Source organism: Mchenga conophoros, linkage group LG20 (genome assembly GCF_057382185.1).
Source record: "Mchenga conophoros isolate Kocher_MC1m ecotype Shallow Benthic linkage group LG20, M_conophoros_male_GT1.1, whole genome shotgun sequence".
Lineage (NCBI taxonomy): Eukaryota > Metazoa > Chordata > Actinopteri > Cichliformes > Cichlidae > Mchenga > Mchenga conophoros.
The window spans coordinates 5668858-5695413 of NC_140545.1; the positions used below are offsets into that span (position 1 = coordinate 5668858).

The window sequence follows — 26556 nt, forward strand, 5'->3', positions numbered from 1 at the left end:
AAAAGAACATGTTGATATATTGAGTTGCTTTTATGATGATAAAATTGGTAATTTATTTATGTCTGTGTTGCTGTCAGATGACCCAGATAAGAGGATGCAAGTGTTTGATGACACTGTGATACTTTTCAATGCCAAAGCAGAGGACAGTGGCGTCTACCAGTGTGAAGCCTCCAACAGACACGGAAATATTCTAGCCAACGTTAACATCGTGATCATGAGTAAGTTCTGTGTTGTAGTGCTTTACCTAAAAAGTAGCTCATAATATAACATCTTATAATAATATGCTATAAGGAACTGTACTGGAAGCCAGTTTTCTTTAGCCAGTCTCATTATTTTTGCTGATAGAGATTGTTTTCCTGGTATGATTCATAAGAAGAAACACTTACACCCACTGCTTCATAGCCCTGAGATTTTCTCCAGTATCTTATCATTGTACATCTAAGATCCACATCTAATCATTATTTGCCTATTAGGGTGAATGTAGAAAAGAGTTTTCTTTCAGCTGAAGTCTGAGTGGACTTCCATTTGCTGTAGTATTCTTTAGAAATGATAATGGAGCCTTTATCCAAAGCACCTCTTTTCTGTCTTTCCTCTCATTCACACAGTGGTGGCAAGGAGCTCTAATGCAAGCGTAGCCTGATCATCAGGAGCAATTTCAGGGTTCAGCGTATTGACTAACTGCAGTGTAACTGATTTCTTAGTTATTTGAGTATTTGTTATGCTTAAATGATTTAGATCATTAAGCACATTTTAATATTACACAAAGATAACCCCAGTAAATACAAATGTAGTTTTCAAATGATCATTTTAAAAAGTTCTTCAAAGATACCTGGAGGAAAAAGCAACTACTGGTCTGTGCCAGTCTTTGCAGCAAGAATTGCTTAGGTTGGACAGCCTTGAATAAAAACTCCTTTCTTAGATTATCCAGTTTTTAAGGTTGAGTAAGTAATTTACTACATTTTAACACTTGGTTAATGTTAGTTGTTAATATTACTTCTAAGGCATGAGTCACCAGGAGACATTAAAGGACCAGTGTGAAAAATTTAGCAACACTTTAGGAGGAATTTGTAGATTTCAGCCAAATAAATACATAAAATAAATTAAGATTATTCTAATACTTATTATACTTATTCAGTAAAAGGACTACGTGTTAGAATCCCTGATAATGCTTTGCTTCAAATGGAGAAAATCTTGAGGGATGGCTGTTATGAGGAAAGGCAGCCCAGAAACTTTACCAGCGAAACACATCGTTGTGTGCCTCAACTTCACACGTGTTTCGGTCTTTTACCCAAGCTAATCTGCCTTTTTCTTTTTCCTTCCTTGGTTAGGGTTTAGGGATCTGATCTAGTTTTCTACAATTTTCAGTTGCTAGTTCCCGGACTCACTGAATGATCTTTGTAAGTTTTGGTCTGATACAACATCAAAAACAATGATAAAACAGCATATGTGTTAGAGTGGACCTGCCTTGTGTCTCTATCTTCACATCTGGTTTCAAGACCGCAGGACACCAACAGCATTTTGTTCCTTTTAGCTATTATCTTAGCTGCCTCAAATGACCAAAATGCGGTGATCTTATATGTGCAAATTACTTTCATGATCAATTATCAATCACGAATATGTGAAAATTAGAAAAGTCATTCGAAAGATGGAACTAAATTTACTGATGATGAAGATCACGTCCGTTTAGTTTGTGTCCATTAAAGTATTGTTTAACAGGCAAATAGTTTTATCTCTACAGTCGTGTTTGATCCAGCTGTGTGGACATAACTAACTGGTGTGTATCTATGGATTAGGGCACAGGACTGAGAAAGATCATGTTCTTGGATCAGTAGAATTGTGCAGTGTTACCAGAGCCTGTGATTATCTGTATTTTCTTTGGCATTTGAGTCAGCTCCTTCCTCTTGCTTTTAGATATGGCTCCGCTTATACTGACAGAGAACAACCAGGAGTATGCTGCAGTAGTAGGAAAGGAAATCACCATGAACTGCAGTGTTTTCAGCTCTCCACCATCCAGCATCTCTTGGTAAGTAGAGCTGGGTTTGTCTTAACAAGTAAGACAAGCAAGCAAGTTAAACGCGTCATTAGTAATTTACACTTGCCTGCCTTTTAAAATATAAGAAATAGCCACTTTTAAATATTAATGTGGAAGAGTGTAAAGAGAAGCAGTCTAAAGAATGAACCCGAGAGCACTATCACAGCAGTGAGTCATGCTATCACTCCCACACTGCTTCAGGTGTCTGTATGACACGCTGTGATGTTGACACTTATGTCTGGTTAATGAGATAATCATCTTCTGTTCCTTGAAATTGGGCAACATGAATCCCATTTACTATCACTGCTGCTCAAAAGAGAAACAGACAGTCCGAGGCAAGACACAGACGATGCCACAAATGCCAAATATTAAGATAGAACTTGTCATTGTAGAAAACCTGCGCTTCATTTCTAATCAGCAACCCTGTGTGTTGCTTTAATTAAGTAAACTGTGTAGCCCATCTGTTAAAGTTTAGTGGTGGTCTTGGGAGCTTGAAAAACTTCTTCATCCCAAGGATAAAGGAGTGCTTGGAGCTCTACACTGGAGAAATCAAACAGCCACTCCACAAACAACATAGAAGAGCCACCTCCACAGGATGAGACTCACCTGTACATTTACACCTAAAGGACAAAAAATATTTTGAGGATGGCAAAGTTCTCATTTTTGCATCAAGATGGTTTGAAAAAGGAGTAAAGGAGGCCATCTTTGTCTGCTGTGAATGACCATCGTTGACCTACATCAGCCACCTACAACGCAGTCCTTTGAATACTTCAACCCCCACTCACACCTTGTCTCAGGTGACCTCAATAGGTCACATGATAGGATCTAGTTGCCTCCTATTTTTCAAGCCCTTAAAAATAAAACACGGAATAATATATGACATTCTTTAAAGTCGCAAAAGTGAAAACACCAGACGCTTTCAAACTCTGAACTTGCAGCAAATCGGCACCTTTTGATTTGCATTTGAGGTGTTGGATAAGTTGTGTGGAAGCGCCAAGTAAAGTTGAAAACTTTCTCTCCTAGGACCAAAGATGAAAAAGCCATCGAGGGGGAAGGTTTCCTTGCTTTTGAGAGCGGACAATCATTGAAAATCATTAACGCGGAAAAAGGTGACAGCGGGAAATACATCTGCGTTGCGAGTAACATGGAGGGCTCGTCGGCTGTCACTGCTGTGCTGGATGTGAAAGGTATCTCAGCAACATAATTACTGCTTTTTCTAGGCAGGGATATTCGTAGTCGCTGCGCACAAAGGTAAAAAGAAGAAAAGAAGGAATGTATTTCTTTTGAATATTCTGTGCTTTAAGTAGTTTAATAAAGCTAGGCAGTCTCTCTCATATATATATGTTGAATGTATGTTGAAGGAAGTTCCAGCCATAAACAGTCATTTATGAAATCAATGATTTGGCTCAATTTCAGAGACTCACATTGCTATTTAAATCAAGCTGGGCTTGTGAGGATTATTTCACTTGTGTTTTTCCCCCCTGGTTTTTGTGTTATCTTTAGACGCTACAAAAATTGTAGGTCCACCTCAGAACACGCAGGTTGACAGTGGGAAGTTGGCCAAATTGATGTGCAAGACTGAATATGATGCAAGTCTGCAGGACACGTTTGAGCTGGTGTGGAGAAAGGAAAACAAGGAGATCCCACTTTCCTCTGAGAAAAATTCCAGGTAACTGGTTTTGCTTTGATGGTGCTTTTATGCTGATGCTCTTACTGAGTAGAATAATAAATTCATCAATATAAACTTTTATGTGTATCTTGATCGGAGGATGCATTTTGCTGACATATTGTCTGCTCATCTCTATTTATCGTTTAACATGCTACGGTTTTAGTTACAGACATTAGAAAGTTAGGCTGTAGCATCAACCAGTGCACTTACTGGATAATAAAAGGCTAGCATGACTAAATTATGCATGGCTTTAAATTCTCTTTTATTATGCAGCTTTGGTGGAGGGGCCTCTGCTTGAGAGGTGGATTGAAATTACTTACTCTGACAAATCTTCACTTATGTTCAGATACTCTGTGAAAGGTGCCATGCTGGAGATCATGAATGTAAACCTGAGTGATCAGGGAACATATACATGCACTGCTAGAACAAGCCTAGATGAGGACTCTGCCACTGCAGTACTCACTGTACGGGGTAAGATGAATTATGTATGGTTAAATATTTATCGCACATTTTTGGAAATGATTTGGCTTCAAACAGTTAAATAAATATTCTGGTATTTGTTCATTAACACATTTGAGATTCTCTAGATGTTTTAGTTATCACGTTGACGGTTGACGGCTCTTTTGTTCTGCACGGCAGATGTTCCTGATGCTCCGATAAAGTTAGACCTGTCCGAACTTGACAGTCCAAGGAATGTTGTTTTGTCTTGGATACCTGGAAGCGATCATAACAGCACCGTAACAGGTAAAAGTTAATGGGCAAAAAGCAGAAAGCCTGGAAGAAGGTTTTTGTGTATTGTTGTAAATACTTGTTAATAAAGATAGGATAACAAAAAAATGGAACGTGACTGAATACTTTTCATTTATTAGTTACTTTTACATGTAAGACACACCCTAACTGAACAGAGTATTCAATTCAGTTCAATACTATTCATTTACATAGCACCAATTCACAATAAGAGTCACCTCAAGGCACTTCATGCTCTAAAGTAAAGACCCTGCAATGTTAGAACACAACCCCAACCATCAGATGAGAGTCCAATATCATTGTCTAGTTCTGCAGTTCTTTAGCCTCGCCACTGGGAAAAAGAATCGTATAATGCATAATCAGTAAACAAAGCATATAAAATGCATGCACACAGCTGTAGTGCCTCCATAGTGTAGTAGTTTGCACTTTTGCTTGGTAAGAGAAAGGTCACTTGTTTGATTCTAGCTGAAGACACAAAACCCTTTGGTATTGCGTCAGGAACACCTCCAGTGTAGAGCTCTGCCAAATCAAAACATCCAGGGCGATTCGATGTTGCGACCCCTTGTGACAAGGGAGCAACTGAAATTAGCATTCAGGCACACCTGTGCTGTACGTGCATGCACTGACCAGAGCCCGAGTATGCGGACTAAAGCTGCTTCACAGTTGGAAAAAAGTCTGCAGGTTATTATTAAAAACTGAAATTGTTTTTTCGATGCAACTTTCAAGTGATTTACTGCAAATCACTGAGCGTTTTCATGCTTCCCGTGTGAAAAAGAGATTTAGTTGATGCTGTGATCACTTAAACAAGTGAAGAAAGCTGCAAAGCGCTGAGAATCCCAGCAGGGGAGCTTGTCTCTCATTTAGGCTTCAAAAGGGAGGGTGAAATTATTTTTGGTGGTAAGAATTTGTATGGGTTCATCAGTGTTGTGTTATTAATATTCTTAGCTGTGATGGTTGTTACAGTGGGGAAAAAATGGCTGTTTTTTGTGACTGAAATCAGATAAATCTTTTAGAACAAAAAGCATTTTCAATCCCGTGATACTCATCAATAAGTGTTAATATTTAACAAGGATGACAGCATTTTTTCTTAGAAGAATCTTTCATTATAGCCATTTTTACTAGTTTCATTCTTCCTTTCTTTCTCTTTTTGTATCATTTCTAGGTTTTTTGGCACATAATCACCACCTGTTGATCAGGAACAACATAACGCCTTTTTTTTAACAAAACAAAAAACCCCCAGATTATTTACAAAGTCACCCACAGGCTCATGGGGGCGCTTTCAAAAGACACACAAAACATTAGCAGTAAAAAAAAACCTATATACTACATATCTATACAGAGTTTATTTAAGTGCATGCTAATGAACATCATAACCAAAAATATAGGATTGAAAGAAAACTGTAAAGTAATGAACATAATTAGTCTTTAGGAAGATAACAAAATCAGAAGCGCAAAAATATACAATGGACAGGAGGCTTTTAGCTCTTTCTGTGATGTGCCAATTTGTCTTTCTGATCGCTGTTAATGACAGCGTGGTAAAGCGCCTTCTCACTATCCCCTTCAGCTCTGGCCCTAGCGTTAATACCACTGTCAGTTCTTAATTTAATAAATTCAAATTAGAGAAGGTAGCACAACCCTTAATCCTAGAAGTTTCGTGGCACAGAAAGGGTGATAAAAGGGGTTAATATGAATCGTCTATCTGAGAATTCATAATACCACCAGAAATCCTTTTCTCCCTGGTACTTTTTTTCTTACTCACATTGTACTACACTAATGGTCCCTGCCTCCAGGTTCATAATTAGAAATGCATGAGTGGTATTGGTAATCTCATTTAACACTCATATAAGATAATGTTGAATTATTCATTTATCAAGGAAGGGGTAAATCAGCACTCATAGATACTGATCGGCGGTGTAGATAACCTCTCTATATGATATAATCTAAGCAAAAGTATAAAAGCCTAATATATGCTTTTAATAATCAGTGTCATTGTCACAACTGCGTGTGTCCTCTCTCTTTGTGAGCACAGAATTTGTAGTGGAGTATGAAGAGAACCGCTGGGAGCCTGGAAGGTGGAAGGAGCTACAGAGAGTCACCGGTAACCAAGCAACAGCTGAGCTAAAACTATACGGGAACCTTAACTACCAGTTCAGAGTGTATGCTGTTAATGCCATTGGACCCGGACCCCCGAGTGAGCCGACTGAACGACACAAAACACCCCCTGCTGGTGAGACCAGCTCCTATTTATTAAAAATGTCTCTCTGGTTATGTGTAACATGTCAAAGCATGCAAGTTTTAGTATTAAAAATGGCATCTTTTTTATTCTGCAAAAAATGATTTATACAAATGCACACATGTCTCCAAAGCACCCGATAGGAACCCAGAAAACATCAAAATTCAAGGCCATCATCCTCATCAAATGGAAATCAGTTGGGAGGTATGAGAATTGTTTATTCATTTAAATTTAAAAGACTTGTTATCTGTAAGAATTTTCACTAGAAGTTGTTATAGGATTGTAACAATTTCTCTGCACTGTCATATTGTAGCCGCTGTCACCTGTTGAGCGCAACGGCCCAGGCTTTGAGTACAAAGTGAAGTACCGCCAACTCGGGGTGGAAGATAGCTTCACGGAGCACATGGTCAACAGATCTGTGTTTCTCGTGAACAACACGCCCACCTTTGTCCCCTACGAGATTAAAATCCTGAGCAGAAACAGCTACGGCTGGGGGCCAGAGCCTAAGCCTGTTACAGGTTACTCTGGGGAAGATGGTGAGTAGTATGTATTAATATATTTCAGCGTACGATATAATTACTTGCAACTGACTTCATTACAACATACCCCAAAGCTGAACTGGCATATTTGTCTGTTGGTTTTCTTTTAACTCTGAACTTCTCGTGTTATGATTCTTTACCGTGTTCTCAGTTGTCTTTTGGCATTGTCTGCGGGAAAATGTGTCAGGTTAAGTTCTTTTCTTTTTCTCCCCCCCTCCACTTACCCAAGGTTTTAACCCTGTGCAGGTGGTGCAGTAGTGACTTTTCCTTCCTTTTGTAAAAGGAAAAACAAAAAAACACCACTGCTAGCAGGTGGCAGATAACCTTTGTAGAGGAGAGGGATGTCAAATTTCCACTTCTGTCTCAGAAGCTGTTGGGGATTTGATAGATCACGACACGCTTTGCGCTGTAGGCCTACTGAGGCACGAGGGCTGCTTCACTTTCCAGTGTCTGCCGTGCTCCTGTCGTTACAGTAACGCGTAGAGTAGAAAATATTTACAGTGCCATTTTGTGTCTGGTGTGGATTTTCCCCCTGCTTTCAGTAGCTAATTTGCTTCATTTTGCATGTAGCTCAGCATATTTTCTGTGCACTTTCTTGGCTTTTTATACCAGCACCAATGTTTTGACTCATCAATTCATCAAGCAACAGAACACCATTCCTCAGCTTAAAACACTGTATTAATCTAACAAGGTTGATGTATTTTGTAACTTTCTGCAACTACAAACATTTTATTTTCAATATGTTGGGAAAAAAGTTGGAATAAAGGTCTGCTGTTCACAGACTTTCTGTGTTTCTCAACTTCCTCCCACCGTCTTTAGTTCCTACTGCGGCACCACGGGACATTGCTGTGGAGGTGATCAACACCACTGTTCTGAGGGTTAGCTGGACCCCAGTTCCGCCTGCCACGGTGCGAGGTCGCCTGGGTGGTTATAATGTAAGTTGTCAGCTTCTCAAATATCTCTGCATTTTCAATTCCAGCAAAGGAACTTCAAACAGCAGCGTGTTTTTCTCGGTATTTGAAAATCCTCCAATGTCTGCTTTCTGAATAGCGCGCTTTTTCTGGTGGAATGATTTTTGTCATTTGGAGGACAAACTCTAAAATGAGATCTCTGCATGTACTCTCATCGTGACAGCACATTTTGAGAGTTTTACTTTTGGTTGGATATAATTTTTAAACATTTTTTAAAAAATTATACCCAAATTTATCATTTAATGAGTTTTAATGCTGTACTTGTGTTGAAAGTTTGAAGGATGCACAGTGGCAAAGTAAAAGAGTGACAAAAAGATGTGTGTGTAAAGGAGCTCTTTCATTATCTTACTGTCCTTCTTGTTGTTTTATATTCCACCCTCTCACAGGTTCACTGGGTGAGGAGAAGAAGTCTCCTGAATCCTGACAAGATTTTAGATTTGAGTCACTCCATGTCCTTTTCTGGAAACAGAAGTCATGTCATTGTGCCAGGACTCGAACCTTTTTCTGAATACAAACTCACTGTTTATGTTTTCAACAAGAAGGGCAATGGACCCAAGAGTGATCCAGTGACCTTTAATACACCAGAGGGAGGTGAGGTGATACTGTGATCACACACGCTAAACAACCCATGCTTCAGGCGTTTATGCACACTTGGTGAAAACTGTATAAACTATGAATTCAGCTTTAAAATGAATTGCATCCTTGTGACAAGATCGGTTTTAGATCAGTGTGTTTTTCATCCCAGTTTTTAAAAAAATGTGTGCTTATCTTACCACTGTTGTTGTTTGTGTAGTTCCAGAGCAAGTTACCGTCCTTACTTCCTCCATCATCCAGAGAGATTCAGTTAGGCTGGAATGGGCACAGCCGCCAAAGTCAAATGGCATCCTCACCAGTTACCTCCTGCAGTACCACCTCAGTATGTAAACACACCACACTTTGTAGACCTTTGAACCTACATGAGGTTTTCCATCATAACAGAGTTGTCTCTGCTGTAACTCAGGGCTTTGTCTGTAGTGTTACAGTGGGCGAAGTGTAAACAGTCGTTCAACAGCAGCGTCGGTAAAGGGGACGCAAGAGAGGAAAAGATTATTAAAGAGAGAAGGAGGTGTAGAGGGGGTGGATATGTGATACTACAGCTTCGATTTACACATATGGAGGTTTAATTTCGATTTAAAAAACATTGTTGCATACACTATCATCTGCACATCACCTTTTCCCTTCTAATCTCGTGTGGCGTCGTCCCAGACAGTAGGTGGCACTGTGTGACACTGAACCCTCCTCCAGTCTGCAACGGCCTAATTGTTTCAAGATACTTTAGCCCGTGGCTTGACACTTTCCTCTGTGTTTCTTATCTCATATCCTCCTGCATGTTTCCTCCCAAAAGAAGCATTTAAACCAGTGCTCTATGTGCCTCTTGTGCTATTTTATTTGTATTGATTTTTTTTTGCATTTATCACTCAGAAGCTTTTCTTTTTGCAAAAGAAAAAGAAAAAGCACCTTTATGCTGTAGTACAGTAAGAATGGACAAGTGAGTGAGGGGCTTTCATTACACTCTCTGTTTTCAAAGCCTACACTCTCATTGGCTGACATTTCTGAAGTCTTTTGTGTAAAATGTGAAGGCAGAGACAGCCCTGTGCCGCCTCCAACAGCACCCACAGAGTCTGGCCAGCTCTTCAATACACTCTGTCCCTCTATTTCTGCCTTTTTTTTTCCCATATCAGATGTAAGACTTTACACAGTTATTCCCACACACTGCAATCTGTGGGTGTGTTTTTTTTGTTTTTTTTTTAGTTGAACTGATTCACCATATCACTTAAATGAAAATTTGGTTCCTATGAATAAACAATATATGTTGCGCTGTATGTGCAGTATCCTTTGGTTTCCTGACAGCACTGTGTGATCTGTTGTCGGCAACGTAAAATATCCTGTGCTCTCTACTGCCGCTGCAACCCCCCCCCCCAAAAAAAAAAAACCCCAAACATTGTTTTTGGAAAGTGGTACAATGGGCTTGGCACATCAGCTCTCACCTGTGGTTCGGTATTGGCACAGTAATGGCATCACTGAGGGAGGTTTCAAAAGAAGTGTTGCTTTCAGCAGTGCACACATACTGTACTTTGATCTATAATGCATATTTGGTGATATGTTGTGCTACTTGTGATTGTAGCTCTTCTGGTTTCCTTCTACTGCTTCCTTATGCATTCTTCCCCCTCATTGTCTTCCTTCCCATCACTTGTTTTTGTAATTTTTTCTTCCTTTTACGCAGAGTTAAAAAAAATCCCTTCATAGTCTCTGCTCGGTTACCACTTCCTATTACTTTTCTCTTTTCTCATCTTCTCCACCTCCTCTTTTCATCCGTGCCCTGCCACTTGTTTACACCCCCCCCTCCTCTTGAGCTCTTTATTTCCCTCTTTCATCTTCTCTCTTCTTTCCTCATAATGTATTCCTCCTCAGCTTACCTGTCACAACATGTATCTGCTATATTCACTTCCTTCATGAGACAGCATAAAATCTCTTCATCTCTTCCTTCCCTCGACCGCTGACCCTCATTATAGCCGTGTTACGCTAACCTCCCACACGACCCAGCTGCGATGACTTTTTCTGCATCGATACATCGTAGGCTCGCTCTCAGCACGTGAACCGACCTGACCATCTTTCTTCTTCGTCTACAGTTAATGAGACTGCACTCGAGGTGATTGATTCCAAAGAGATCAACATTACCGGGGCTGACACCAACCATTGGACACTTCAGGGATTAAAGGGGGACAGCCTTTACCGCTTCGACCTCAGAGCGTGCACTCGAGCAGGTTGTGGGCCTCCACAGGCCGAAGAGAGCCGAACTGATTTTCCAGAGCCAGGTGAGCTAATGAAATGCATTTAACTTGGGTGGTAGTGTGGCTGTTTATTGGATTAATATATGAAAATCCCACAGATAAAACACAGCACTGCTGTGATGTATTCATTCATACAAGGGAGAAACATCATTATTAAGGCCAAAACTACTTTGTATAATTCAAGTGAGTACAGATCAGACTTTGAAGAGGTCATACTGTCATTTTTGTGCATACAAGCTGTGTTTTAAAATAAGGGATTGTCCTGATAGTGATATTGGACTTAACTGAACTTAGAAACCATCTAAGAAAGATGAGATTGGAAAAAACCTGTGTGTTGAAATATTACTTCCTCTCTAGAGCCTCACTCATCACAGCTTAACCTCTCCAATGAGGAGTGTTTGTCAGACACTGTTTAACAATCTAGCACCAGTTTTTGTTTAGTTCAGCAGAATATAGTAATATTTGTAGTAAAATCCACTTTGAAATCACATCAGAAATTTGTGATATTTTCATGCAAAGCTGAGAACAACTACATTTAAATCATTAAAAAACACAAGGTGTAACAATTTCAAGGTCAGCAATAAAACGAAAGGGCAATTTTACAACATTTTTAGCTCTGTTGTACAAATCCTTCAGTTGAGAATGTCCTTCAAGATACTAAGGTGGGTTTGATGTGCTTGTCTAGGGCAGAAATGTACAAATATGTCTGTGGCTCAAGGACTAATTGGTATTTTGATAGGGGGAAACATGACATTGTAACTAACTAAAAGTGTTAGAAGTCAGATTGTTATTCAGAGCAAATGTTTCTAAAGGGGCTAAAACACTGCTTGAACTCAGATGTATCCAAAACACAATCAGGCAGACCAAAAGAGACCACACCATCAGAGGATCAATACACGACGCTTTGTTCACTGAGAAAATGAGAATTAATACATTTGCTAACTAAAGAAAGCGAGACCCCTATCAGAAAAGTCCTATCAAAAACATCTGTCTTGTTGTGGTCTTAGTGGATCATTAATGCGTCTCTAAACCAATTCTCAGGAGGGGAAACGAAGCCAAATACTTGGGGTGGGCTAAGATGTGCCAGCACTGCACAGAGGATGACTGGAAACAAATCCTATTTGCTAATGAATCCCACTTCAATCAGAAATGTGTATGTATGAAGAGAAGAGAGGATGAAAAAGCAGTTTATCAAACCCGCACCTGCATTGCATCAACTCCAGATGACGTAGCACTCCAGCATGACATGCTGTACTCTGTGGTTTGCATCTTTGTGGAGAAGGCTTCATACCACTGAAGGATAATGAGCCCAACACAACTCAAAGCTTTGTAGAACTACTTGAATACTAAAAGAAGCTCAAAAGCCATGGAGCATCGAATCATACCAGGTTATCAGGCTTTGCACCAGCTTGTCCATTCCAGCTCAAGTGCACAATGCCATTAAAGCAAAAGCTGGGCAGAGCATTGAGTATATTACAGAATTCTAGAATTTATGTACATGTTTTGAAGATTAAACTTTTTACCCAAATTTATAAGCTCATATCATTTTTTAATGAGAAAAGCTATATTGAACGCGAAGCAAATGCAAAATAGAAGTATCTTCACAAGCCCCCTCAGACTGTAAATTATATATATAAGATGAGGGAGCTACTGTAACCGAAACGGGCAAATTAAGTGTCAAGCTGCTGCCTTAAAAAGCTCGGTGAAATTGCCTCCCTAATGTCCTTGTAAATGCTTTCCGCAGTTTGCATATAAAAAGGTACATCTCCAGTTTTCGTGTGACAGCGGCTGTGAATATTCAACAAACCTGCGAGCAGAGGATCCGAGTGAACCTCCGAGTCTGCGGTTTAGTCTTGAGCCAGTTAGAGTTTAAAAGCAAAACGACGATTTGGAAATTTTGAAAGGATACGCTGAGCATATTGAGTGCAGCTCATTTAAAACCGGAGCGCTGTGGTTCCTCTTTTTGACTTTGTTTTGAAGTCTGGCGGCGGACGTGTGCAAATATTTTATGCTTTAAAGACTCTTTTAAATAAAGCGATGTGAGAAATTACAATAATGTGATTAAAGAGACTGTAAGTGAAAGCAGGAATTAAGCTGGTGCCACTTTGCTAACTAAGAAATGCCTGCACCCTCACAAAAGTCTTAGAATTAAGGGCTAACTTGACTCATGTTATACCAAATGAATTTATCAGAGGAGCCAGAAGTTGTAGACTTGGAGCAGATCACTTGCTTAGCCTTGATGTCAGGTAGAAGCAAATCAGTCACATGAGAGCATAATAAAGCTTATATTTGACAAAAAATGCTCACTAATTCACAAATAACTACACAGATGGTGGTGGCTTTAATTTATATCTTGAATAAAATCCTCTCCACGAGCTCCTCCTTCTAGTGCTTAGCATCCATTTGCTGGCTCTGCATATTTTGATAAAAGTTATTCAGTCTTCCTGAGCTTTTATGCTTCCTTTGAGAAGCTCTGCATCTTGTAGGTGGATGTCCGGCCCGAGAGCCATTAGATGCATTGTTTGTGAATATGGCTGAGTAGAGGCTCGATGCGGAGATAAAATAGCTCTGTTTGAGAGAGCTGTCCTCGGGGCACGTTAGTCACAATGCAGTGGAGGAGATTTATGGAGACCAACAGCACAGAGCAGGGGCAGAGTGAATTTAGAGACGTTAACGGGGAGTGATGGAGTGACAGCAGGGCAAAAAAGAAAGATGAATGCACGGGAGCTAGTGAGGTCAGGCGCTGAAGTAGTCCTTTTATAGTTCACCTTTTTGACTGAATAAGCTTTTAATGCCTCTCACCATTTAGCTAGGATAAACAGCTGCCTGCCTTGAAAATATTCTGGACAAATCACAGAGTGACATGTCTGAACTACAACAATTACGCAGACCCGTGCACGCGTCCACATGTCTGTGCTTGAAAAGTGTGCAATGCCAGTGAGTTTCTGGAGGGCAAGCCAAAAAAAGGGGGGGAAAAAGGGTAAAAGAATGTGTTGAAACATGAGAAACACGAGCAGGAAAAAAAACGGGAGAAAAAAACAAAGCTAACAGCCACAGAGAACAGCGTGGCACACAGTAGGAGAAATATCTATTTTTCTCCATCAGGTCTCAGGAGATAACAAAGGAGCAAAGATAAAGCAGGCTGCAAACTTGACAAAAAGCACAGAGGAGCACATGCCTCAAAAGTCACACAAAAATAACCAGTTTCTCTGGAGATTAAATTATTGCTCCCCGACACAGCACTTGAACACCTAAGTTGTTATCGGCAACAAATTTGCTAATGGCTCGAACGCATCTATTTATTTACTTTGAGTTTCTTTCGAAAAACACTCACAGTCTGAACTTATACCTCGGATATCTATGTACACCCCCCCCCCCGGCTATCCAGTGTTCAGTCTGCAGATTTTCTTGTTATTTAAACTTTTGCTTGCATGCTGCGCTCTGTTTTTGGATCCTGGATATTTTAATGTAAGCTCAGGTAGCGGCACACTTAATTCGCACCAAATGATGTGAGAGATAATACATTCAGGAATTCACCGCATTCACAAATGAGGTAATATGTGTGCCACAGGTAAAGATACCTTTTTTCCTCCCCAGTTAGAAATTCAAACCTTGTTTAAATTCATATAACTATGAATAATGTAAACATGCAGGGCTGGTTCTAGCTGTTTGGTGGGCCCAATGCAAGATGTGTGTGTGTGTGGGGGGGGGTGCGGCTAGATTGGTAAATCTAAATTCAACGATCTCCGGTTGACCGAGAAAATGATAATAAAAGGTAAACTGTGAGGCTCCAGGTGCTGCATTTTAATCAGAAAAATTATTGTTATTCTTTTAAATTTAAGAAACGAAATTCTTCAACATGAGAAAACAATAAAACAATAAGTAAATAAACTGGGCTGTGGTCCAGATGAACACAAACTAAATGAAACCATTACTTGGAATGAAAATGTAACCAGCGTTCTTGCAAATGTGCGGACGGCAACACAAGATGAAAACAAAATAGCATATTAAAATGCAATAAACGAGCATCTGTTTTGAAGTGCAAGTAGTAAAACCAGAGGCAGAGCAGTGTTTATGTTGCAGTTTAAAAGGAACCGCGTGTAACTGTGAACACAGCCTTTATCATCCACAACATGTCTGCTTGCTGACATTTTTTTAGCAAGGCAGCTCAAACACTAGCTCCCCTTTCCACCTCACAAGCGAATCTACATTGTTAACAAATGCCTTACCTTTACCCTGTACACATTACTCATCTTCATTTCCCTCCTTTTTAAATTTTTGGGCTCAAGCTGAATCGGGATAAACCCTTTCGATGCCATTCAGCAATCACTGTTATTCTCCTGCTGAGGTGATGTGCGGCTGTCGACTATCCCATCATACATGCCGACACATCACTCATTACCTGACGGCTGATGATGAGGAGTTTGAATTACCCCACAAACACAAGGCGCAGCTTCGTTTTCTTTGTAGCTTAGTTTGAGGTTATATCCTACATTTAATACTTAATTGCTTCACTAAACACATGAAGAGTTTAGCTGGCTATAAATAAAGACAGGTCATTTTAATTGAGGCTGAGCATCTGCATCTGTGTATTCCATATATTTAAAGAAACAGCTCTGAAATAAACAATGCAGCATTTCAGACATAAAAGGGTGAAAAATGTCAAAATTGTTAAATAACCTCAATTAACCAATAACTATATTGCTAGCTATAATTATATACTTTGCTGGTATTGTCGCTGGTGCTTTTCACCTCTCCAGATGTTATCCTCTTCTCTGTTCTCCATGGAAACACCTCTGTAGCACATGTTTAGCTTCATCGTATGAAGACCAGCCCTCAATATAAGGGACTAAATTATAACACTGGTTATTACCAAAATAATTTTTTATGTTTGTATGTGCAAGCTCTTTGTTTAAAATGACGAATTAGAGAAACCAGATCAAATTTAGACAAAAAACAGGAATTCAGTCATTTTTAAAAAACGAAAAATATTTGTGTTTTCTTGTTTTTATTTGCTATATATGCACGTATCATCACTAGAATAAGGTTATTAGTAATTTTCCGTAGGTAACTGTCAGAAAAAAAACATAGGTGTCATCTTTTGGTTGCACAGTGCCCTCTAGTGGTGCAGATGTCAACCAGACTTCAAATCCAAACAGCACTTGATGCAGCTACACACACAGAGCTTGTATATGTTTGTGAGAATGCACTTTTGTTCTCCGGTGGCCCTGCAAATGTGTCAGCATGTGTTTGTGTGCCTGGTCTATAAACCTTAAAGCGGGATTTTCATAAACATGTAATCTTCTGCTTCTTCGATTTCTTTTTATCCCTCTGAAGATTTGTCCCAGACTCCAGCTGTGGCCCCTGCTCAGAGCAGTATGTATCACCGCCTGCAGCTGGTGTAGCTAGCCAACATAGAAGTGGTGGTAGAGACAGACGAGGTTGTAGGCGTGTTGGTGTAGCAAGTAGCTTTCCATAGCCTCAGCAAAAACATGTCCTTTATAGTTGTACAAATATAATTTGGGTGAGTCCTGTATACCACTTCGGGAGAGACAGAAAGACATTTCTTTGTGCAAATCATTTGCCGGAAAGTGACAGTTGTGGTTTAAATTTGCAAGTCAGATTTATTGTTGTGCTGCAGTTACAGGGTGTCTACCGCGGTATAAGTTGCGCTGTGCTTGTGCAGTTACTGCCATTAATGCAGTTTTCCCAGTCGCTCTAACAAATTCCGCCTTTATGTAGTCTCGCTTGTTGCACAATATATTAGACTTGACAGCTTTTGTAGAAGGAATCTAACATCTGAGGTTTCTCTTTCATTCCAGGCTACAACTGCTCTCTCTCTGTTCCCAGCTCTATCTCAGGCAATTCTACTCATCCTCCTTTAGGTATATAGCTCACACTCACACATGCGCAGCCAATATTAAGCCTGTGAGCTCGTCTTGATGTACTTGAACTTTCAAGTAACAACAGTATTCGAGGCATGGAGTTGTTCCAATCTGCTCTGATATCTACTCGTGGTGGTGGGGGGTGCGCCACGAAATGCCAGCTTTATTTAACGTAGAGGGAAAACTAGATGTCACTCCCGCCCACGATCTATATATCTACCCTTTATGAGCCCAAATCCAACTCCACTCAATTAAGTCTGGGGCCGGGAAATGCCTTTTGAACTGTCTTTTTGAAGGGTTTCTGCTAGACGGATTGTTCTCAAGCTGCAGGGGATCCTATTTGCCTCTGCTAATCCTCTTTTCCTGCCTTCTCTCTCCTTTTCTCTCTGCCTGTCTGTGTTTTCCTTTCCTCCTTATTTACTTCCCCCTATTTCTTCTTTCTTTATCAGTTCCAGCCCTGTTGAACATAAGCTCTTACGTGAGTGACACCTTTGCCAAAATCAGCTGGACTGCCAGAGAAGAGCAGCGGAGCTTGCAGCTTTATGTGGCTTATATGAATAACCGTAAGCTACTTTTCCTGTCCCCGCCTTGCTAAAAATTGATAGGAATTTAAGGTTGTATCATGTTCAGGTACACCTAGGGATGTTTTATATTAACACCTAAAAAATATAGCGTAAGCCTCCTTGGTTGCTTCAATCCCTTCCCTTTAAAAATGGATTCAGATGTGTTTAAGTTATATTTAGTGTAACCATAATACTGGAGAACCATTTATTAGTCGCCAACAGCACATCCTCTTCTGCTAATACAGACTTGCTGCTTGTGCACTTCCTGTGCTTGGCTGTGTAGGTGATGGGAACTGGCGGATTTCAGAGGCTGTAAACGCTTCTCAAAGTTTCCACATAATTGACGGGCTCGAACCGGGGACGGTGTACACTGTGCGCCTCATGGCTAAGAGGCTGCTCGATAACGCTAGTATTTTCGAAGACGTTATCGAGACACGCACCAAAGGTGAGAGAAGCAAAGACTGTCAGCGTCAGTAGATTTTAGTGATAACAACACCAGCATATCATTATCAAACTGACTGAGTGAGTGAGTGACTGTGCTGAACGTGTGAATTTATTCATTTCTTTCTTATGAATCCATGCACATTTGCTTTTGTCTTCTTCCTGTCTAACATCTGAGTAAAGAGTCAGTGTGACATCAAACCTGAGCTCATCACATTTTTTTTTTTCAATCAAAGATCAAGTTGTTTAAGAGTGCTCGAGTGGTTGGGCCCACCTAATAGAGTCGGTGTGTAAAGCTGGTTCTTGAGCTCTCTTTCACTTGTTTTCAGGTGCTGCAAGTCAGCAGAGCAGCTTTTCAACCCACGGCTGGATGATTGGGACCATGTGCGCTGTGGCACTGCTCACCCTTGTTGTGGTCATTGCCTGCTTTCTGCGGAAAAACAAAGGTGGCAAGTATGCAGGTACGCCATCGCCACAGCGACAAGAAAATCTCGCCATGGAAAAAGGTCAGTTAGTCCTTAGCCAGGGTTGAGTCCCCTAAGTCATTTTGAGCTAAAATTGAAATCCTAAAACTACTACCAATTTATCAGGATGATGCTTTTTTTATAACTTGGGCCTCAACCCTGAGCTCAAACCTGTTTATGCATGTGGGTCACCTTTGCACAGCAGCTACAAGCTGCAAACAATTGGTGCGGCCGTGTTAGTTGTCTTAGTACCGCTGATTTCATACTTGTCAAGACAGACAAGCGGGAATCAGCTGCCTTTGTTGCACTCCTCTCCACTGCTCACCTGAGGAGACCTTCCGAGCTCTTCCATCTCACTATTGTGCTGCCATGCATCAGAGTCAAATTCAGTCTCACAATGGGCCTGCCTGCAAAGTGTCTGTTCACTCTGTTTCTTTCCTCTGAACCTTTATGCTTCCCCATCTTCTGCCTACTCCACTTCTTTGCCTGCTGTAGCTGTAGACAAAAAGTACTGAATTTTTCATCAGCTCCTTTGGATTCCCCCCTTTTGCCCATCCAGTTCTTTTCAAGGAACCCCTCTTTTAGCTTTCTCAAATGCAACTGGTCTTTTCAAAGTGTTGTTTGCACAAAGAGCTGACATCTAGCACTTTGTGCTAGACACGCAGAAGAGAGGGTTTCCATGTAAAGACTTAATGTAATGTTTACACAGATTTAGCTGTTCTCAGATGCTTTTGGTCGTGACTTCTCAATTTCTAATCTTACAGTGTTGAGATTGCGTATCGCTAAGTGGATCTTTTAAGCTTAGATATGTCCAGTTTTGACATTTCTGCAGTTTCCAGAAATACTGCTGTTTGAGTTATTTTCCCTTTGTAGGATGGTAAAGACAAGATCTTCTAAAATAAATCTGAATCTGGAGACTTATGGATGCACACACGAGTAAAATGTGATTGCATCTTTGTGTGAAAGTGCTGCACTAACAATGGTGCTGAAGTGCCTGTCTTGCCCTCTCTGCAGTGAAAGAAAAGGAAGAGCCCCACTCTGACACGGAGTCACAGAAAATGAATGATGACACCTTCTGTGACTACAGGTGAGCTATACCCCTTTTCTGCACGCTGCAGTACCAAAGATTGATGAGAAATATCTATTTTTTATTATCTCAAAAATCACTATGCTGTAATTAATATGTTGTGCATATGTTAAATGTTTTCTGGCTGAAAAATAATTTTTTTGTCATGTATCACTGTGATGTCTTTCCCTCCCAACCTAAAAGCAAACCACGCATTCATGAGCTTTACCAGGATGAACCTAGAAGCCAGTGCTCTCGTCATTTAATGGGCTAGGTAATCACACGGTGTAGTTAAAAGTAGTGGTTAACACACAGCACAAGCTTTGTTCCCTTTTAGTTGGAATCATGTTCTTTTACTCCTGATGACGTGCATGTGTCTGTTCTGCAAAGTGCTTAAGTCACGTAGTTGCTTTAGGCATCAGTAGGCCATTTGTGTGCTAGTCTGTGTATGCTTTTATATAGACATTAATATTTTGGGGGGGGGGGGGAATATTTGTGCACTGCTTGCCTCCTTTTGTGTGTGCGTTTGAGTGTTTTATTGGTGTTTTTTTTTTTTTAACTTGCTGTCATTCTATGTAACGCAACTTACTGCATATATTTCTTTGACATAAATGCTGCAAATTTTAGTCAAAAGGTCTAAATATTACAATTATTCCATAGACTTCTAATGTCCATAGTTTTTGCCCTCCCTTATGAAAATTCTCAGGTAAAAAGTTAACAAACACCCTTGACTGCAGCTGGGGCAGGCTGGAGGCATCAACAAACCTCGAAATGCATTTGTTTACTTGGCATTTGCACGGCTTCAAAATCCAACAGAGAAAAGATTTATAGATATGATCAGTCTTTAAAAGATCTTTTTCAGACAACAGCTCTGATACCAGCTATTTAAACTGGTTTTTTTTTTGGTAAATCTAGACAACAATTAAACTGTGATTTCACTGCAGTCTCACACTACTGACATGAGCCTGTGTTACTGACAAAGTTCTCCTTTCAAATACAGTTGTGTTGCGTAAAAAGTTAGACATTTGCAGTCGGCCGCATAGTGAAAGACACGCCATACTGTTAAGACTGGATTCCACTTAGAAACAGGAAGCTCGTTTAGTTTGCAAGTCTTGTTCTCTTTCATGCTTCTTGTTTTTACAAAAGGAAGTTTTAATTTCAGTTTAGCTTTAAGTCTTAGACCCACTAATAGTTCTTCCTGTTTAAAGGGAGTTCTTCCTTCCCACTGTTGCCAAGTGCTTGCTCATATGTATATATAAAATAGTTTAGCAAACTTTAACATGGAAAGATGACTTTAGGCATAATAAAGGTTATTGAAACATAACTAGTTCCTGTCTGTAGTGCCTCAGCTTACTTGGGAACTTAATAGATGCAGATTTACTTAAATAATTTTAAGTAGTTTTAAAAAAGAGGAAGCTCCTACTGCACACGCACAGATTCTGGATACACGATAATTGCTGATGGAAAATATACGGTGAAAAACCAGGCCTTTGAGCCCGAGGCAGGCAGCTGTTGTACTTTATAATAGCTGTTGAATTTCCATTGTTTGCATTGTTTAGCTGCTACGGTGATAATTTTGGGGAATCGAGCGAATCCTATTTTGCTTGACAGCATTGCGGCAACTGTGTGACAATGGTGTGTTTGTTTGTGCAGAAAGCACCTAAAATAGCCTCTTCTGCCTGCTTTGATTCTTCTCGTCATCGTATTATTCAGAACATGATTACTCACAATTGTGTGGTTGCTGCCAATTGCGTTCCTGTGCTTCTTGCCAAGACTGTAATTCTGTTAAACAGGAAAGAATGGATTGTCCAGTGTCCATGACCCTGTTTTTGTATTACGGACCACAGTTACTTTGTGGCTCAGATTTGCTTGATGTCGCAATTGTGATAAAAAGTGCCAATGGGAGTGAAAAGTGTTGCAGGAAATCTACTAAATGAACAGATGCAGTCGGTTCGTTTCAGTAATGAAAACAAATTAGCAAGAGACGTGTAAATTAGCAGGTCAAAAATGAGCGGACCTGATGATAGAGCAAGAAATTGACTAAGAAAAAATGCCATCCATGCGTTTCCTGAGAAAGCTGTTCGTTCTGGAGCAAGGGGAAACGCCTGTGGGGTCTCAGAGGCTGTGGCAGCTGTTCTCTTGGTAAATCCAATCGCTCAGTCGGAGTGTTTATCCAGAGTAGGCATCCCTGTTTTGTTTTTTGTTTTTTCGTGCATGCCGTGTGAAGCTGCAGCTATTTATTAAGTCAAATCAAGGAATCTTACTCTCAGCCAGCTGTGGGAACAATCACTTTCTGTAAGATTACAGTTAAAATTACAAGGACATATTCTAACCTGCTCCAGGTCTGAGCATCTAGAGACATTTTTGATACTATCCATCCATTTATTTATTTTTAACCCAGTGCTGTCAAACTCAATTTACAACGTGCGCCACATATGGGACCCACTTATGATAAATGTGTAAATTTACAGAAAACTATGTTACTCCATTTCCACAGCTGGCCTGTAATTATAAAAATTATAAAATATAAAGTTTTCATTAATTCACAGAAAATTCATTATAAAAACGAGTAAAAATTCATTTTACTGTAATAGTAGGAAAACAAGAACGTCCCTGTTATTTCAGTGTTTATCTGTTAGTGTTTGGTGTAAGGGAGCAGTCTTTGTCAGGAAACACTGTAAAACTTAAAACTGTAAAAAATATACTTAAAAGTGCTAAATCTATGCACTCCTTCACATTTTCTAAAGCTCTTTAACATGCTGGATTGGAGACTTTGGTGGGCCGATTCTGGCTCCCGGGCCTTATGTTTAACAGCCCTGGTTCACCTGCTATCCAGTTCATGGGAGACTGGGGCCTTTCTTGGCCATCATAGGGCAAGAGACAAGGTATGCAGTGGACACGTCACCTCTATTACAGGGTCAGTATAAACAGTTGTAAAGGTACCTGGCACATATGCGTTTTTAAAATTTAATTAAATTTCTTTTTTTTTTCCTGGACAGCTGTTCTCCTCCTGATGCTCCACATGAAGTTCTGCTCTGTTGAATCAAAGTAGCAGTATTACTGACGACCACAAATATGTTGGGGCACAGCTCCAAATAATCACGGTGAAGTGGTAGAGGACAGAGCCAAAGCTTTGGCACAGCACTCACAGCTTTGGGCCATCCACCAGTCCTATTTATATGCTCATTCTCATAACTTCTCCCCCTGACTTTCCAAATAAATTAACACTCTTAGCAGCAACTATCGCAGCCAAATCAGCTGCCAGATAAGAAATGGTGCAACGTGCAGTAAACTGCTAGCCACAAACTTTAATAAATCACATTTGTGTGATTCTGTACTCTGAAGATTTTGTATTCTGAAAGAGAAACGCTCACACAGTGAGGGCAAGCAAGAAATAACTGTGTCCACACCCTCTGAGTGACTCATTTCTAGTAGTTTTGCGACTGTATTATGCATTAATTGGCTCAATATAGGTTACATGTATTCATTTAGGGCTGCATGCTTTAAAAAAAAAGAAAAAATGAAGTGGTGGCTACGATTCTGCATAGGTGCTGCAAGACTTCCAGGCATCCTTTTGGTAAAGTACTATTTTCTGCAAGGTTGATGAAATGGTAGAGAAAGTCTCAAGAATGTGCCCAAGTTTTTTTTTTCCTTTTTTTCCACATGTGAAGAACTGGCAAAAAACGGAGAATGCTGTGATATTGAATTTCTTTCTGACAAACTTTATTTCGGAGCTCACAGGGCAGGAGAAACCCTGGTGTTTGTTTGTGAGCCAGTGCAGATGCTTTGCTGCAACTATCTGTTTAGAATGCTTCTCATGGTTAGTTTCATGAGTCTGTTCTGACTACTGTCCCCCAGAGTGCCCTTAGCCTTACTATGATGTTGTTTTCCTGGCTTTAGAGCTGGATTCAGGGCTCTGTAGTGCCCTTTGAATCTCTAAAGGCAATAGACCACCCACCGGTATGCCACGTGTCTGGGGAGCTGACAAGTGGTAATTATGCTTCAGATGATTTCTCTTTGTAGACAGCCCTCTATTGCTTTGCCCCTCTGTCCACTGCAAGAACAGCAGGTGTCATGGCTGGAGCAGGCCGTTAGCCAAGCGTGTGATGCAATTTTTTCCTCAGCCGGTTTATGTGTTTCTTTTTCTTTTTTTCCCCTTCCTAGTCTGGTGAAAGCTCTCATGTTCTCATACTGCTCATATTTTTATGTGCAATTTGGGAGAAGGCAGCAGATGCAGGGAAGTTATTTCTCCAGACACCTTGAAACTAGAATACAAACAACTTCAGCTTCACGATCGGGAAAAATACACCTTGCACCTGAAGTTTTGCTGCCCCCACTCTACCCAACCCCAAAAAACCAAGTCAACATAGGTCAACAGGAAGACAAATTTAATTACCTCCCCCCCCCCCCCCCCCCCCTTTCCACCTGTAGCTTTTGAGTGAGGGGCTCAAAAGCACTCAGCCCCATTTTATCATGGCATTCAAAGTCACTGTGGGCGGGCTGCAGCGGCGGTGGCATTCCACTGCTCTTAGATAACAGCCACTTATCTGCAGCACTCTAGAGTCGTCAGAGAAAGAAGGTTTGATAAGGGCTGAAATGTGGACCTTATGTGGCTTGCATTGTAAACGGCCTCATGAAAACGGGCAGATAAGATTGGTTATTAAAAAATCCCTGCGAAGGAGAGCCATTTTAAAATCTCAGCTTGAACCGGGTCTCTGTGCTAAAATCCTGCTCAAAATGTTGAGCTTTTGTTTGACACAGGTGTCAACTGCAATATGCCTCAAATGGCGCTATCATGCATGTGCCACCTGAGCAACGCAGACGCTCTGTGTTATGAATACAAAGAGAGAGAGAGCGGGCGCGCGCGTGAGAGAGGGATAGAGGTGTTGCCAAACACTGATCGTTTAGGGAATTTGAAAAGAAAGACAGGGAGGAAAAATATCCTCAATGCTTTGAGGTGACCCCCACGTCTTGTAGCAAGACACCTGCAAGTTGGCCAGTCGCCCAGCCTTAAATTGGCATCTAATCTCCTCAGCCGGAGTGTGGGCCCATGGGAATACTACGAATGACAGGCTGTTTGTCTGGGATTGCATATGCCCCACCTCCACTCCTCTCTTCCTTCTCCCTTTCTCAGCCTTTACCCTCCACTCCGCCCTCCACCCCAATACACAAACACACACACACACCTCCCTCTCGGCTTCTTTCTCACTGCTCTCTGGCAATTTCCATTGCTGGCTCTAAAGAGATTTGAAATTGCCTTCGGTCCTGAAGCCCTGGCAATTAGCAATTAGTGAAGTGATTGTACCAACCCGTTCCTGCCTCCCTTGTGCTCCCTTTCCTGCTGTGCAGCCGCTGGATCCACCCCTGCCTACTGCCTCTAGTGATGTATTGAAACCATAAGAACTTGCTTCATGAGCCCGTGTTTCTCTTAGCAAGTATTTGGCAGGCTATATGTGCTGATTATTCTCTGTTTGCTGGTGTTTGTGTGTGTAGCTTTTAATTTCGTGTGAAATACATAGTGTGCAGTGTGCTCGTGTCAAAGACGGCCTCTTAAGGCGACATGTTTTGCGCTCAAAACTGTTTGATGTGCTATACCACGAGTTTATTTTACCCACTGCACCGCTGACCTCAGCCATCCTTCTCTGTTCTTCTTAATGACAGCGACAGCGATGAAAAGCCACTGAAGGGCGGTAGCCTGTGTTCCCTGAAAGGAGATGATGCAACTGGGGACAGTGTCAGCAGATACACCCTAGGCGACTATGCAGACGGTGGAAGAGAGTTCAATGAGGACGGCTCATTTATTGGGGAGTACTCTGGACACAGGCATAGAGGCTCTGTTAGCGAGCCCAACGGACCCAGTCTTGTGAACGTATAAAAGCCGAGCTCCAACTGAACTGACTTCTACTTGAGATCCTTTCAGGATACTTTTTCATTCAGATTCCCAACATTCAGTAAAGCTCAAACACCCAAATAAGGGAACTGACTCAAGCAAAAAAAAAAAAGCGGGTAGAAGTTTTGCCCACAGCCTTTAATGGTAAGAAAAAAGGGGGGAAAGTGTGTTTTTGTACATCCTGTATGTAAGATTTTAAAGTTTGATAATTTTATTAATGATGAAGTGTTTTTAACCTTTCAGCCACAGTTTTACATCTACATTGTTAATTTTTTTTTGTTTTTTACTGTAACAAAGGCATAAGATAAATCACTTTCCACAGAGTAAGTGTGCATTTAAACGTCAAAACATTTTTTTACACAGCAGATGAAACTAACACATACAGTAGATATGCTTATGTGTTTGCAGCATGTTTACATATTCATGCCGTATAGTTCAACGCAGGGTGTCATATTTATTGAAGACAGAATCACTCTTATGATTACAATACTGTTCTTTTACTGTACAGTTTGGTTGTTAATATGCAAATGTCAAAGTTGATCATTTGTAATTTTTTTATAATCAAAATGTTGATGTTCTTTTTGTGTCAATATATCAAACGTGTGCTTTCTTGCTTTTACATATCAAACAGACAAATGTTTCAGCAGCATTTATTAGTTTTTAGAAAGACAGATGAGTTATCTTCTTGCATTTGCAGTGGAGTGCAATCATGAAAAAAAAAAAAAGGTTTCACCTCAAGCCCTCAGCACTCACAACAATTTGTCATAAACCTATTTGTAATTTTTTGGGACTTTTTCAGTTATGTGCCTTAAATATCCAGGATATAACAGGATGAATCACTCTACATCCTCGAAGAATTACCGGGAAGCAAGACTTTTTTTTTCCTGTCAAATTCTTAATGTCGGGTACGTTCTCTTCTTTTTCCACTTGGTGACTCATCAGCATCAGTTCATTTTTGGCAACTTAGAAAAAATCCCGTTGAAGTTGAAGAGAGATGTCCTCTCATTGGACGAGGGATGGAAATACATGATGGAAACCCATTCTTTGTGAAATTTCGTTCACAAAGCAACACTGAAAAATGATACACTCACGGCTGAATTAAGCTCGACTTTATGAAAGGTCAAACACACTCTAAATCCCCACAATATTTTTCCCGTTATCTCTGCAGTACGTGCTGCAAATCGCCACATGCATAATGCATGTTGCTAAAATATTCATTAGGAAT

At 40.5% G+C, this 26556-nt stretch overlaps 1 protein-coding gene across 11 annotated transcripts in view; it reads left to right on the forward strand.

Moving 5' to 3' along the window:
- chl1a (cell adhesion molecule L1-like a) overlaps positions 1–26115 on the forward strand; it is a 48538-nt gene extending 22423 nt beyond the window's left edge. For 2 of the 11 annotated variants that reach the window (XM_085259028.1, XM_085259027.1), the window contains exons 11-31: positions 78–218; positions 1912–2023; positions 3056–3219; positions 3536–3701; positions 4048–4172; positions 4341–4445; positions 6478–6675; positions 6815–6885; positions 6995–7217; positions 7372–7407; positions 8040–8155; positions 8578–8782; positions 8985–9107; positions 10861–11046; positions 16360–16398; positions 16845–16907; positions 17357–17470; positions 17754–17915; positions 18241–18417; positions 19390–19462; positions 25103–26115. In XM_085259028.1, coding sequence (XP_085115154.1) covers positions 78–218; positions 1912–2023; positions 3056–3219; positions 3536–3701; positions 4048–4172; positions 4341–4445; positions 6478–6675; positions 6815–6885; positions 6995–7217; positions 7372–7407; positions 8040–8155; positions 8578–8782; positions 8985–9107; positions 10861–11046; positions 16360–16398; positions 16845–16907; positions 17357–17470; positions 17754–17915; positions 18241–18417; positions 19390–19462; positions 25103–25316 — 2813 coding nt within the window. In that variant the 3' untranslated portion in view covers positions 25317–26115. Of the gene's footprint in view, positions 1–77; positions 219–1911; positions 2024–3055; positions 3220–3535; positions 3702–4047; positions 4173–4340; positions 4446–6477; positions 6676–6814; positions 6886–6994; positions 7218–7371; positions 7408–8039; positions 8156–8577; positions 8783–8984; positions 9108–10860; positions 11047–16359; positions 16399–16844; positions 16908–17356; positions 17471–17715; positions 17916–18240; positions 18418–19389; positions 19463–19645; positions 19716–25102 lie in introns of those variants that run through there. The other 9 variants (XM_085259033.1, XM_085259034.1, XM_085259030.1 and 6 more) reach the window with 9 other exon arrangements.
- The last annotated feature ends 441 nt before the right edge of the window (positions 26116–26556 follow it).